At 54.6% G+C, this 15,004-nt stretch overlaps 1 protein-coding gene across 11 annotated transcripts in view; it reads left to right on the top strand.

Annotated features, from left to right (window-relative positions):
* Positions 1-15,004, top strand: part of DNM2 (dynamin 2) — an 82,473-nt gene that overhangs the window by 18,092 nt on the left and 49,377 nt on the right. For all 11 annotated transcript variants that reach the window (XM_032465633.1, XM_032465630.1, XM_032465635.1 and 8 more), the window contains exon 2: positions 10,704-10,777. In XM_032465633.1, coding sequence (XP_032321524.1) covers positions 10,704-10,777 — 74 coding nt within the window. The remainder of the gene's footprint in view (positions 1-10,703; positions 10,778-15,004) is intronic.

Raw genomic sequence — 15,004 nt, forward strand, 5'->3', positions numbered from 1 at the left:
TATGGCAACTCTATTTTTAGTTTTTTTAAGGAACCTCTATACTGTCCTCCATAGTGGCTGCACCAATATATATTCCCACCAGCAATGTAGAAGGGTTCCCTTTATCTCCATACCTGCGGTTACTGATTTCTCACTCCCTTCCATTGTGATCAGAGAACATACTTTGTATGATTTAATTCCACCCTTCCACAATTATTTGGTCTTGTTTTATGACCTCAAATATGGCCTATCCCGGGAAGTGTTCCGTGTGCCCTTGATAAGACTGTGTATTCTGCTCTTGCTGGGTGGAGTGCTCTGTACCTGTCTGTTAGGTCTTGTTGGTTTATGGTATTGTTCCCGATTTCTGCTTCCTTGTTGATCTTTTGTCCAGTGTTCTATTCATTATTGAAGGTAGGGTTTTGGCATCTCCAGCTAGTATTGTTGATTTGGCTGTATTTCCCTAGCCCTTTGCTTTCTTTATGGCTATGTAGTATTCCTTGGTCCCACTAAATCCAGTCACTCTCTTGCGTGAGCTTTTAGGTTGTTTCTATTTTTCACCTCTTGACAGAGCCTTGGGGGTCCACGGGCTTGTGTGCCTGCTAGGCCCAGGGCTGACCCCTGGAAGGGGTAGCTGTGTTGGAGAGGGAGTGGATTTAGAATCATCTTGCCAAGGAGAAGGGTCTGTGGAGCCGGGGGAGACAGCTCCCACCAGGCTCATCACCCTCGTGCACTGTACGTGCCGGGCACTGGGCTTCATGTGACTTGTTTTTCTCGTCCTGCCAGTGACCTGATGGGGTAGGCACTGTTATGACCCCAGGAGAAACTGCGGTCAGAGGAAGTGACAACCCTTATCCAGGTCACACAGCAAGGCTGTGGCTGAGCTGTCCGGCTGCAGACTCTGTGTTCTCTGCTATCGTGGTCAGCTCACCAGTTGTCCCTCCAGGCGGCCACAACCAGCCATCCTGCCTTCAGCATTCACGGGCTCCTTTCTGTCTTCATTCCCGGATATATAGTGTGGTAAACTGGGATGGTGCCCGGTAGTAGGGACAGGAACAAGGCCAATTGATGGATTGGTGCCTTGCTGGTTGGGGAAGGGGTGTGACTTAGGCTCGGGTAACCTAACCTCTCTCGCCTCGGTTTCCCCAGCTGACAAATGGGGTTGGTAAGCATGCCGTGAGTGATGTGGGACTTGCATGCACAGAGCTCAGTGCAGCACTTGTGTGTCATGTGTACCCCGGGAATGCCAGCCGCTCTTGCTGTTCACTCCTCAGCAATCATTTGTTGAGCACCTGCTGTGTGCCAGACATCGGCAGTGAACAAAGCAGACAGGAATTCCTGTCTCCGTAGAGCTTATGGCCTAGGAAGAGACCAGTAAGCAGGAAGGAAGCATGAAGAGAGCACAGAGCCCAGCCTGAGGTGGTGGTCACCTCTCACAAGGTGGCCATCCATCCAGTGTCCAAAGGCAGAGTAGAGGACACTGCAGGGGTGTCTGGTGGCAGAGGAGCCCAGGTGGAGGCATCAGCCAGCAGGGGCTTGTGGAGGGAGCCAGCAGGGAATGGCAGAGTGTGACAGGCTGCTGTTGCAGGCAGGGCCTTGTGGGCTGCCAGGAGGACGCTGACCTTGACCCAAGTGTGCTGGAAGCTACAGGTGGGCCTTAAGCACTTGTGCAGCGGGATCTGACTTCTGGTTTGGAAAGCTCTCCCTGGCTGCTGGGCTGAGAACACATGGGGCAGGAGCAGGGAGATGGGGGTGGGGGAGTGTGGCTGTGACTGAGGGAACTTAGACTAAGCGTGTTGGGACTGAGTAGGGTAGAAGGGGATGTATCTGGTTATGATGACGGTAGCGACAGGATTTGCTAAGAGATGGGCTTCGGGGATGGGAAAGAGATGACCCCGGGAAAGGCAGGAAGGCCGTCCTGTCTTGTGTGCCCCTGTGCCCCTGTCTGCTTTGACAGTTCCTCATAGCCTGACACCCCATCGTGCTGAGAGAGGCTCTGGGAAGGAGGGGAGAGATGCACTTGTTCCCGGAGGCCAATGCCCACACTCTTGCTTGGAAGGAATCCTGCAAGGAGGATGGTTCTGGAATGCTGAGAATAGGGCGGTGCCCTGCCTGGCTTTCCTTTCTATGTATTTACGAGCATCCTGCGCCCAGGTTCAGTTGGGCCCCTCTGGGCGATCACATACGAAAAGCTAGAAATACATGTGGGGCTGACCACCATTCACTGGCTATAGAGACGCGGTGAGCGCTCACTACCTCCCTGGCACCTGCACTGTCTCCACCTGCTCCCACCACATCTGGTTTCACAGATGAGGACACCGGGCCCAGGATGTCAGTGACCTTGCTGCCAAGGTCACATAGCAGAGCCATGGGTGGTTTCTGTGGAGCCCCCAGGAGGGTGGGGTTGAGAGCTCGGCTCCCAAAATACTGGTGGTTTCCCTATCACCTTTGGAAATGCAGACTGGCTGACCAGTTGCTTTGGGGCCTTGGTACAACCGAAAAGTTACAAATTAATACTTGCATGTTATAAAAGTTATTTGAAAAAATTTAAAAGACCAAAATCCATATCGCATTGGAGATTATAGAACAGAAAGTTTCCCAGACTCACTCCATAGACAACCTCTGTGAAGGACTCAGGGTGTCACCTCCAAACTTACTGTCCCCACAAAGGCAGGGAATAAAAATTGGAGGACACACAGTGTTCTGCATGTCACACTTTGCTATCAGCGCTTTAGTCTGGATTGCTCCCTGGGCCAGTTCCAAGGTTGATTAGCCAGTTCCCTGCTGATGGACCTCTAGGTGGTTAACCAGTTTCACTCTGAAAAGCACTGCCTCAGGGAGTGGCCGTCCTTGCAAACTCACTCAGGAGAGTGAAGCCCGGGTGACATGGGGCAGGGAGGGTCAGTAGAGGACAGTCAGGCCTCTGAGAGGAGGTGAGTTGAGACTTGAGTGACCAAAGGAAGCCGGGATTGTGGAAAGGCTCAGAGGAGACGGTCATTCCAGGCAGAAAAGGATTGAGCATGTGCAGAGGCCCTGAGGCAGGAGTAAGTTTGGCCTGCTAGCTGTACCTTAACCACCAGTGTGGCCGAAGGTCGTGAGCAAGATAGAGGTGGGAGTGAGGGCAGGGAGGTAATAGGGTGATTACTCAGGGTCTCGGAGGTCACGGGGAGCACTTTGGATCAGAGGAGGGACGTGATCTGATTCATATTGTGTCTAGTTTTCCTTTGATTGTCTGGGGCAGATGGTCTCTTTTGGGCACCATGGTAAGAACTTTTCTAAACCCTTCAAACTACCTTATAAGGCAGGTGACATTGTCCTCATTTAACAGATGAGGAAACTGAGACAAAAAGATGTGACCTGACCTGCACAGAGTGTCCAGAAAGGAAATGGCAGCCCCTGGATTCCAGCCTGGGTCTGAGAGGCCCAGAGTCAGGGCTGCCAGGTGCCCAGGGCCACTTCCTGCTTTTGCTCCTGGCCTGGTTGCCATATGAGACCATGGAGCAGGTGACACTCTGGCTGAGTGCCCAGGGCGGGGCTGGCTCTGTAACCTGCAGGATTCCTGAGCAGGGAAGCGCCTGCTGGGGATTTTGTGAAGGGTGTCACCCCGGTGTGAGATTGTGAAAGGCAGTGAGGTGCCCATGACCTGTCCCATTGTCCTCAGTTGCCTCATCTGTACAATGGCAGGTTCGGTCCTTCATCCTGCAAGTATTGAACACCTGCTTCATGACTAGCTCTGTGTTGGGATCTGGGGAGAGACCTGAGAACCCGCCAGTCCCAGTGAGGCTGCCACTCTAATGACTAGCTGGGTGGGAAGGGGCAGACCACTAGAAGATGGCAGTGATGAGAAGAGAGCTGAGCAGGACGGTGTATGATGGAGAGGGAGCAGCTCCACATCAGGGGTGGGGATGGGGAGGAGACCATTTGACCAGGAGTTGCCAGCTGGCCTTGTGAATGCTGCAGGGAGAGGGTTCCAGGTCCAGGGAGCAGCCAGTGCAAAGGTCCTGAGGCAGAACCATGCCTGGTGTGTTTGGGGAACGTGGAGAAGGCCAGTGTGGCAGGAACTAAGTGAGCGAGGGGAGAGTAGGGGGAGGAGAGGGCAGAGAGGTGACTGGGAAGATCATGTGGGGAGGGCTGTGTGGGCTGCAGGGAGGACTTGAGCTTTTAACCTGAGTGAGATAGGAGCCTGGGAGGGCTCTGAACAGAGGGGACCATGCCCTGACTTGGTGTCCATAGGCATCCATTGTGCTGGTCCAGGCAAGTGCTGGTGGGCCAGGCCCAAGGCCTTGGACGTGGAGAGAAATGGGCCTGTTCAGGCTGTGTGGAGGTGGACCCAGCAGGACTTGCTGAGCAGGGTTGGGGGTGAGAGGCAGGAGGATCCCCTGGTCTGTGGTCTGAGTCAGGGCGTAACCACCCTGCCTGGCCCTTGGGGTGACCACAAGGACACAGCGGCACCTGCCTAGGGACACTGAGTGCAGGCTGGGCTCTGGGCTACCAATGGTTGCTGTTGGATGGTGTTGAGAAGGGGAGAGGATAAAGAAGCAGGACTGGGGCTAGGACCGATGGAGTGTGCACAGGCTGAATGTTGAGGCCCTGGAGACTGAGTGACTACCTCTATTTCTGTTTTAGCAAAACTACAAAGGCCGCCCAGGTGTTTGGGGGTTACCGGGTTTGCCGAGATGTTACCCAAGATGGGGTTGGAGCTGGGCTGGGCAGGCGGCCACTGTTCCCTTTATGGGTTCTTGTCAGAGCCTGAGAGAGCAGGCTGGGCGTGGGGCTCTGGCCCAGGGGCTCTTCCTGTGGCTGGAGGTCTTCCAGCCACACCAAGGCTTTAGGTGAGCCCTCGAGTCTGTGATGATGAGGAAGGCATCCCAATCAAGGGTGCTTGCCTTGCCTTCTGCCCTCAGGCTGCTCCAGTGAGGGTGGCTGACTTGTCCTCTGCTGGCCTATCTGTATGTTTCCCCTCTCCTGGGGTTTTGATCTCCTTTGTTCCTGCATTCTCCACCCTCCTGGGGGCTGGAAGTCAAAGGGTTCCTGGAGAGGCTTTGTGCTCTGCTCAGAAGACAGTAAACAAACAGCCTGCAGTTCTGACTGGCCCATGGTGCTGCCTCCTGCCAGGCCCTTCCCTCCCTGCCCCTGCTGCCTTTCCCAGAGCCCTCATCACCTTCTAGGGGGAGGTGGCCCATGTTAAGCCTGGAGACTGAGGCTCCAAGAGTATGGAGTGACTCATGCCAGGTCACGCATCCTGGTGGATGGGTGGCATCCTGTCCCACAGATGGCCGATCTAGTTCCCATAGAGGACAGAGACCTGCCCAGGGTGGGAGCAGATCTGGGCTTTGAGTCCAGGCTGTCTGGCTCCAGAGTCCACATTCCTCCTCCTGTCCCTCGTACAAATAGTTAATGAGCACCTGCTGTATGGCAGGCACTGTTCTAGGTGCTGGGGAGCCAGGGGTGACCAGTCCGCGTAAAGTCCTGTCACAGGACTAGACCTCCACTGGAGGCCACGTTGGTGGGAGTGGGAAGGGGCTTACATTTAGGAGGGCGGGGTGCAGTCCACCACATCTGCCCGCAGGTAGGAGGGCAGAGCCTGAGGGGAGGGTTTACTGGCAGAGGGAACAGCCCTTGCAAAGGCTTGGAGGCCAGAAGTGCGAGGGAGATCCAGAGGCTGAGGTTGGGGGCGGCAGCTAGGGATGGGACAGCACTGGGGTTCATGGTATGGGCCGGGGGGACCCTGCCAGTCCTGGAATTGGGCATGTGGCCTCTGCATTAGGAAGGCTTGGAGGCCCTGGTCTCTGTTTTAGGAGGATAAACACATATAACTTGGGAGGAGGATGGGTCAGAGGCCCGGGGCCAGGCCTGGGCCCAATGGATTAGAGACCAGAAATTGAGCAGAAATTATCATAGTTAACACTTATTGAGCACCTACTGTGTGTCAGGGAGCAGAATAAACCCCAGATCCTGTTCTGGGGAGCTGACATGACGGGGAGGGGCAGAAAGGGGCAGGTAGGTAACATTTAGAGGGTTAGTGCTTTGGAGAAAAATGAGGTGCAGGAGGGAGATATGAGGGGTTGGAGATGTGAATGAGAGTGGAAGAAATCTCCCTAGAGAGGTGTCATTCAAGCCAGAGCAGCGGGGAGTCCTAGGGTTCCTGTTTGTCTGGTACCCAGCTGCGCTCTGAGGTGGGAGGAGTTTCCCCATTACTGACTGGGAAACGCAGATCAGAGAGGTAGGGAAGTTGGCCCAAGGGCACACAGTATTCAGGGCAGCCTGGGTGCACAGTGGCCCTTGTGGCAGCAGGGAAGAGAGAGGAAGGAGTTGGGCACCTTGAGTCAGAGGGAGGGACTTGGTGACTTGGGGAGTGTGGGTGGGGTGGAGGAGGAGGAAGTAGATGACTGAGGCTTGAAAGTTGCCTCCAGATAAGTAGACACTCTGTGTCTGGGCAGAGCTGTCTAGGGGAGGCAGTTTCTTTCCAACATCCACGCCAGGAAAGCCCCAAGAGTATTTCTGCTGCCGTATGCCAGGAAGCCCTTTGGGTGGCACAGCTGGACAGTCCCCTCCTCACTGAACCCCTCAGAGATTTCTGGGGGGGGCTGCTGTCCAGACCAAGGGTAGGTGGTGCTGCTCTTTTTACTCAACAGTCTGGGAGCTTCTGGAAACACAATTGGGCGAATCCCAGGGCTCCTGGCACTCCCAGGCCTGGTGTGCAAGGTCCCACTTGCCACCGCATCCCAGCCCCAGAAAGCCACTTTCCCCTGCGAGGGCCCAGAGCTTTTGGAGTTCTCTTGGGCATCACGCTGGCCCTCGTGTTCTTCTGAGGCTCTCCTTGTCTGTTGTCTGTGGTGTCACCAATGTGCTTACGGGGCCTGGGCCCCCACACACACCCAGAGCAGTCATAGGACAGCACGTGCCAACGCCAGTGGCGGAAAGCGTGGTCCTGGCCAGGGAGATGCCTGCGGCTTCCACAGCGGACAGACAGGCCCAGAGGCCAGTGGGCCTGGTGGTCAGAGGCTCAGACCCTTGGTTTTCAGTCCACACCCCTGCCACTCCTGGACTTGAGTGACTGGGCAGGTGCCCAACCTCTGGGCCTGGTTACATCCATAAAATGGAGCTCACAGACCCACCTCTTTGGATCTTGTCATAATTAAATGGGTTAAATCCACAGAAAGATCTCAGCTTTCTGCCTGGCATACAGGGAACTCTCAACAACTGTTAGCTACTCTAAAACAAATGATTTTTTTGGAGTCAGTAATCCATGTGGATGATGCAGAATTCAAAGATGTTCCGGGACACGCAATGACTCTCCCTCCCAGCGGGCCCCAGCCTCCCTGGGCTCTGTTTTGAGGCTTTTTATTTTCTTCAGTTGCAAAACACAGACACACGCTCTTCTGCACCTTTTGTTTTCATCACTAAGTACACCCAGAAGGAAGTTCCGTTCTGTGTCAGGAGATAAAGAGCATTTTTGTGTGTGTGGCTGCACAGTGACGTAGATGGGCCATCATTTATTTAGTTAAGTCTCCCCCAGGGGCTTTAAAGTTCTTTGGATCTGAACTTTTCTTCTTACCGGGAAACTAGCAGGATTGTGCTGTTTCCATGGGCAAATTTTCTTTTCTTTTCTTTTTTTGGGGGGAGGGGCTAGGGGAAGAGGGAGGTAACTGGGTTTTATTTTATTTATGTATTTATTTTAATGGAGGTACTGGGGATTGAACCTAGGACCTCGTGCATGCTAGGCACACACTCTACCACTGAGCTATGTCCTTCCCCCTTGGGAAAATTTTAATGGCGTCTTCTCTCTCTGCTTGTGTATCTGAGTCTTCATGTACATTTCTTCCTGGACTTGTTTGTACTTGTGACCTTCTTGAGATTTAATTTAGATATGGTACATTGTCCTAATCTTAAGTGTATACCTTCATTTTTGAAATAAATGTGTGTACTGGTCAGATCAAGATAGAGGGCCTTGTCTTCATGCCAGAAAATTCTTCTGTTCCCCCAGAGGGAACCAACTGCTCTGATACCTATCAACAGAGACGAGTTTTGCCTGATCAAGGTCAGGTCTACCTTATGACTCAGCAAGAGAAACAAGGGCGTATGTCAACCAAAGGCATGCATGCAAATGTTCATAGCAGCTTTATTTGTTCCCCAACAGGGAAGACTCCCAAACCCCATCAGTTAGTAAGCAGATGAACAAACTGTGGTCCGTCCTTGCAGTGGAGAGTGGGTCAGCAAGGAAAGGGAGTCTCTGATGACGCACAGCAGCGAGGAGGAGCCACGTCGGTGGGACCCTGGGGATTCTACTTCCACACTGCTCCTGTCTTGTTTGGTCGTTGACAAACATTCCACTCACATGGAAGAGGTGGAGTGGGAGATTCTTGGGAAGGGCCTGCACACGGTCAATGCTGCTGTTGGTGATTCAGTGCCGGAGACCGGCGCCCATGGTTTCTGAACTGCCTCATCTCTGATGCACAGTTGTCTCCTGTCCCTGCCTCCTGGGTCTCTGCCTGTGAGCCAGGTGGCCAAGGGCCCCAGGGAGCCAGGACCAAGGCCACCTGTGCTCCAGGTGTTCTGCAGGGCTGCTGCGTGCGCTGTGAAGGGGCGGTGGTGAAAAGCTGACTTTGGGGTCTGGTGACCTGCACGTGGCCCCTTGCTGTTTCCCAGCCCTGCCCACTCCGCACCCAATTACATAAAGGTCCTTTGTTTTCCCTTCTCAGAGAGGCCTTCTCTGACCATCTGGCCCCCAAGCCCTCTTACCCCCAGAGTGTGTCTCCTTTGGCCCCCACCCCCCTGTCTCATGTGGTCCCCGTCAGGATTTCTGTGCTTGTCTCCCCAGCACCTTCCACGTGCTCAATAGATGTGAGTGGTACTTGAGTAGGACAGGCTCGTGACCTTGGCCAGGTCACGAATCCTCCCTGCTCCTCAATCTCCTTATCTGCCAAATGGGAGAATGGGAGTCACACTCAGGGTATGTTGTGCTATGTGAAGTGGGTGGGAAGTGCTCTGAGCAGGGCCATTGTGGCCTCTGGGTGCTTTGTCATCATCAGGAACGTGGCCCTGTGGGTAGCACCCGAGGTGTGGAAGGTTGACTGCTGCCAGGGGCAGCGGGCTTCACCCCACGGGGGCTCGTGTATGTGCCTTGCAGCATTCTTCCCTCTGTTTTGGCCCTTCCCTTCCTCTGAGGTTCTCCATGCGACCTGTCCCCTCATCATGGCCGGCTGGCTCTGAAACTCCTCTTGACTCTGTCCAATGTCTGTTGACTGCCCTCTGTGCCTGCCATCCCCCAATCCAGCCCCTGTTGTCACTTGCCTTGACCAGCACGGTTGCCTCCTGACTGCCTTCTCTGCTCACTGCCACCCATCCTGGGTCCTGTCTACTCTGTTTACTAGCCATGCTCCCATGGGACCTCCAGAGCCATGCAGCCTGTGGAGGGCTCCTCATCTTGCAGGCCAGCCTACTGTGCGTGTGGTCACCACTACGTCCTCGTGCCCAGCCAGAGGAGGTGCTGTATAAGTGTGGTGGGAGCGCCCAAAGGCCAGTGGGGCTCGCATCCCCTAGTGTGTGATGTGTGGTGAGGGTGCGCCTCCTCCCTTATCCGCCCATTGGGATAACTGGTTCTCAGGGGTTCTGGCTCCCAGCCCATACTGAGGACCAGCAACCTCCTCTGGGGCTCCTCAGAGTCCCCATCAGAGGTTCCAGACACAGGGGGGCCCGTGAAACACTGGTTGTCACAGTACTGGGGAGCAAGATAGCACCAAGGATGCTTGCCTCTGTGAGACGCACCTGCCCAAGTTCTGCACAAATACCACATAATCTAAACATTTATCTGGGTGCAAACCTTGTTTAAAATTCCCTGAGTCTAGAACCTTTCTCCATTTTACACAAAACAATGAAGAATCCTTTGCACGGCGTTAGTGATCTCTGAAAATGCCTCTTCTACTTCTGTGCCCACCTGGACCCCCGCTCTTTTGCTTTCCTTGCTTAGTGGTCCAGGGTGGCTTCCGGTCTTCCCACTTTGCGTGACTGTAGGCATGTTAGTGTAGGTCAGTGCAGGCAGTGCCTGAGTATTTCCACAGTGAAGTACATAGGATTTTTTAAACGATAAAACAGTTTTATTGAGGGATCATTTACATGCTAGGAAATTCACTCATTTCAAATGCTGTGGGTTTTTAGTAAATTTATAGTAAGTGTTAGTAAACATTACTGCAGTGCAGTTTTAGAACATTTCCATCACCCCAGAAAGCTCCCCCACTTTCTTTCCCACCCCCGGGGCAACCACTGATCCACTTCCTGCCTCTATCGATTTGCCTTTCTGGGACATGAAACACATCACATTTTGTCATTAAGTACTTTTCTTTTATTTGAGTCTCTATATCAGACATATGGCATTATATTAATCTTAAAAGTGTATGTAAAAAATGTACTGATCTCTTTTGGGCCTGGGGGAGATGTTCCAAATATTTGTCAAGGAAAGGGCCCCTCAGGCATGCTGGGACTGGAGCATAGCCAGCCAGAGGGAAATGGTTCCATTTGTCACCAACCTTCAATCCAGTCCCTCCACTGCCCCTCCTTGGCCTCAGAACCCTCCAAGGCCAGAGTGTTTCCTGGTGCCTTGCTGGGGTTGGTGTCTTTGCTGAGGTCACCCAGATTGCAAGAGGGGATTGCTCCACCATATGTGGTCACACTTCCTGCCCCCACAAGCCGGCCTCGTGAGTAATTTCTGTCCCTTTCCCCTCCCACAGGGACTTCCTTCCCCGAGGTTCAGGAATTGTCACTCGGCGGCCTCTCATTCTGCAGCTCATCTACTCAAAAACAGGTACGATGGGGAGGCTCACAGCTGCAACCGGAAACGGTCGTGGATGCAGTGCCCCACAGGAGCCAGGGGGCTTATGATGAGCCTCGGGTCTTGGGCTGCCATTTGGGTTTGGGTTCACATTTCCCACATGTGCTGGGAAGTTGAAGCACAGTTCGTTGATTCCACCTCCACCCACCCCTAGCGTCCTCAGCTGTGACCAGGCCACCAGGTGCCATGTTTCTTGCTCTATTGAAGATGACATGTTTCTGCTGAACGCTTTCAAAATCAGTAGCAGACATTGTGATATGTCAGCCAAAAATGCTTCAGTGCACCTCCCCTTGCAGTAAAAACACTCTCTTACACTCATAGACCACACCCAAGAAAAGTCATTCCTGCATGTTATCTAATGCCCAGTCCATAAGCATGTTGCCAATTGTCCCCTGCATATCTTCCCTGGCTGGTTCTGCAGCTGCTCCGATCAATCCATGTTATCCTTCATTGTCCAGTCTCCTCTTTTCATCAGAGCAGCATTCCCACCATTTCCTTTTTGACTACAACATTGACTTTTGGAAGAGACTCGGCCTGTTGAATATAGAATGGCCCACATACAGATTTTTTTACTGTCCTTTCGGTTTATTTCTGTTCTTCCCACACAAATCTGAAAAAATAATGGGCATATTTCCCAGCATGAAACCCAGTCAAGCCTCCTTGGAAAGCATCTCAAGTCAGAAGCTGGAAGGGGAGGGGGGAGCTGTTGGGGAGGGGGCCTTTCTTTTCTCCAGGGCCCCCAGGGGTGTCTGTGCTGCTTCCCCACTGACCTGAAGTATCAGCACTGATCTGTTCAGCGCTGGGTGTGTGCCAGCAGCACCACAGGTCATGTTAAACACCCCCACGCTGGGAAGGCAGCTGACATACTCTCCCATTTCACAGACAGGGAAACTGAGGCTTAGCCAGGTTACCTGCCTTTCTAGTGGGCGCCCAGGCTGGATCAGGCCTCCGACTACACTCTGAGCTGGCCCTAGCCGCACCCTCTTGCCTTCATCTTCAGACTTTGCCCAACGCACCTGCGGGGTGGGGGGGGGCGTGGCACTAGTGAGAGACAGCAGCTGATTGGTCCAGTACATCCCCTTTGTGAGCTCTGCCATATCATAGGCCAGGGGAAAGGTGATGGGCTGCCTCCTCTGGGTTTCTGGGTTCCGGTGTCCAGTCAGCTGTGCCAGGAAGGGCAGTGACAGAGCCGTGGTTTTCAGATGCCAGCGAGATCACAGTCATGTAGGGCTTGTCCCGTTGGGTTTTTGTTTTCCATTCAGTCTGTTGGTAGGAGGTAGGGAGTAAGAATCTGCATTTTTAATGAATTTCCAGGTGATGCTGATGCTTTTGGGCCCTGGCCACACTGGGAAAACCTCTGCCCTGGTGGGTGGGGTCTGGGAGCTAATACTGCCCAGATTCAGATCCTGATTCTGTGGCTTACTGGCTGTCTGGTCCCTGGGGAAGGACTGCTGGTCACAGCCGTGTTTCCTGTCTGGACAGTGAAGATAATAATAGTACCGCCTTTGTGGGTTGCCGTGAAGACCGTGTTACTCTGTACACGTAGAACCTGTAGAACAGTGCCTGGCACACTCCAGCCCCTTGCTGAGTGGTGCCATTCCAGTGTTCTGTGCTTGCTGCTGGTCTGTTTGGAGACAGCTTGCTGGGAGAACAGGTTGGCTGGCTTCCAGCACTAGAAGGTCTCTGGTGTTGTCATAGCGGGAGGGCTCCCCCATCACCTCCACAGTGGCTGTCACCCAGTGGTGGTCCAGTGAGCACTTACTGCATGCCGCGAGCTGGTCCAGGGCCTCTGCCACCACCTGTCACCTTCTCTCTTGGCACTCCTGTCAGTGCTGGGGGACAATACAGGGGGAGACTTGGGGTGAGTCCAGAAGGGAGACACGTAGGCATGACCTTCACCACATGGGAGTGTGTGTGGTGGGGGGGGGGGGTGACTAACTGCGTCCTGGAGGGGTGGGGGTATCACTGGGCTTGTCTGAGGAGGTGATGTTACAGCTGAGGCTGACAGGTGTTTCCGGGTGTGTCTGGGCAGGGGGAGCTCTCTTTCCTAGCAGAGAGTGCTATGTGTGAAGACCCTGAAGTGTGAGGCCCACCGTGGAGGAACTGAAATTCCTTGGGTATGGGGGAAGGGAGGAGAAGCGCATGACAAGTGACAGCCCAGTGGGAACACTGAGGGCAGGAACTGTGGGTGCACATCTACCCAGTGCCTAACCTGGATTGATGTTGAAATCTCCATTCCTGCCACCCTGTTTTACAGAGGAGGGAGCAGACTTCCAAGCCACTTGCCTGAGGGCACACAGGACGGTAATCTTGAAAGTTTTAAACGCATTCTTAGGGGTGTGGCCTTAGGCCAAGGTGTGATTTGACCAGATTCTGTGGCCACTGGTGGAGGAGAGACCACAGGGAGCTGCGCTGGGGCAGAGGGACCCAAGAGGAGGTGGGAGCAGGTACCCTGAGGCAGGCGAGGGTGGAGTGGCATCCGTGGAGATGGAGACGTAGTTGGATCTTGCTGGGCTGGTGCTGGGGGGGAGCGATGGGGGAGCAGGGTCCAGGGTGTCCTACATGGAAGCTTTCCTTGCTGTGTCCCAGCTTGCATACTCCCCCACTTCCTGGCCTGGCCATGGCATTCCCAGTCTCTTAATGCCCCAAGTAGATTTTTGCTGGGCCTCGACCAAAAGCCAGGGAGGCAGTGTGAGCATGCTGAGGGTCTTGGCCCTCCCTGAGTTCAGCCTACTGGATGCGGCAGACATGAGGTTGCTATGGTCGGGCTAGGAGGGTGAAGCTCAGGCCATTGTGGGATAGTATATCGCGCGTTGGGTCCGCTTTGGGCCAGGGGCCCAGGGAGGACGTTCTAGGCAGGGCAACAACTGTGTTGTGAAGCTGCGAGGTGAGGCTGGGGAGCGGTCAAGTGGGAGGTAGCACATCCTGGCAGGTGTGGTGAGGGAATTCAGGGATTAGGATCCCAAGTGGCATTAAGGGTATGGAGAGACTGCCTTAGCCCACTGGCTGCCTTGTGGAGGAGGGACAGGCAGGGACAGGAGTGTGGGCGGGGAGGCCAGGGAGAAGTTAGCCTGGCACCAGGTGAGAGGTGATGGGGCCTGGCCCAGGGCGGTGTCACAGTGGGGGTGAGGGCAGTCTGGAGTGACCTCATGGTGGGGAACCCAGATATGGATGACCGAGGCCCCTGGGCTGGGGAAGACGCCCTGCTTGTAAGAGTGGGGAAGCTGAGCACAGCACAGGGTGCAGTGAGGGCTGGGGCTGCGCGGGGCTGCATTGCTGCTAGAGACTGGACTGTTCAGCTGGCTCTCAGGGACAGGACTCCAGAGCCAGGCTGCCACCCCTACCTATCTGGGGCCTCAGGCAAGTGGCTTCCCTCTGTGCCTTGGCCTCCTCGTCTGTTAAATGGGGGTGAGAGTGGTGACACCCTTGTGGCCCTGGCACCCCCTGTGGTACCCCATGAGGCTGTGGTGTGGCCGTCACATCCTGTGGGGTCTGGTGTCCCTAGTACTACGGGGCCCTAACTCTCTGACTCCTGCATTGCCTAGGGGCACCCAGCTTCTCCCCATCCAGGCGGGTCTCTGTGAGCCATTACTAATCGGCTTGGTTTAAAAATTACCTCAGACCACAGCCACCAGGAAGTTTGGTGGCTCATGGGTGAACCTGCTACTCCTTGGGAGCCACTCCTAGGCCTTGTAAACCCTGGGTGCTGGAGACTGTTCTTGTGTGGAATGTGGACAGTCAGGCCTCCTAAGGCTCCCCTCCCAGCCTTGACTTTGGCCGGGGCTCACAGGAGCCAGAGAGGAGGTGTCAGGACTTGGCTCTCGGCCTTCTTCTTGAGGCTTCGTGGCCTCTGGGACCTCACCTCCTCCTGGTGCCCAGATCTCATCCTCCAGACCAACTGGGTTGTTCCCGCCTCCGGACCTTCGCCCTCACTCTGGTTCCTGCCTGGAACACCAGGCCCCGTCCTCCTCCTCCTCCTCTTCCCGCAGGTCAGCCCCACCCCAAGCCCCACCGCCAGCCCTGCTGCGTTAGTTCCTCTGCAGCGTGTGTTATGAGACAATGTCCTGTTCTTTTGTGTTTCTGATGGTCTCTCTCTCCCCCTGCTTCAACATCAGTGCCCCCAGAGCAGGGCTGCCGATCGCTTTGTCCCTTACTCTCCCCCATGCCCGGCCCAGGGCCTCCCATGCTGTACAGGCCCCA

Source organism: Camelus ferus, chromosome 22 (assembly GCF_009834535.1).
Source record: "Camelus ferus isolate YT-003-E chromosome 22, BCGSAC_Cfer_1.0, whole genome shotgun sequence".
Taxonomy (NCBI): Eukaryota; Metazoa; Chordata; class Mammalia; order Artiodactyla; family Camelidae; genus Camelus; species Camelus ferus.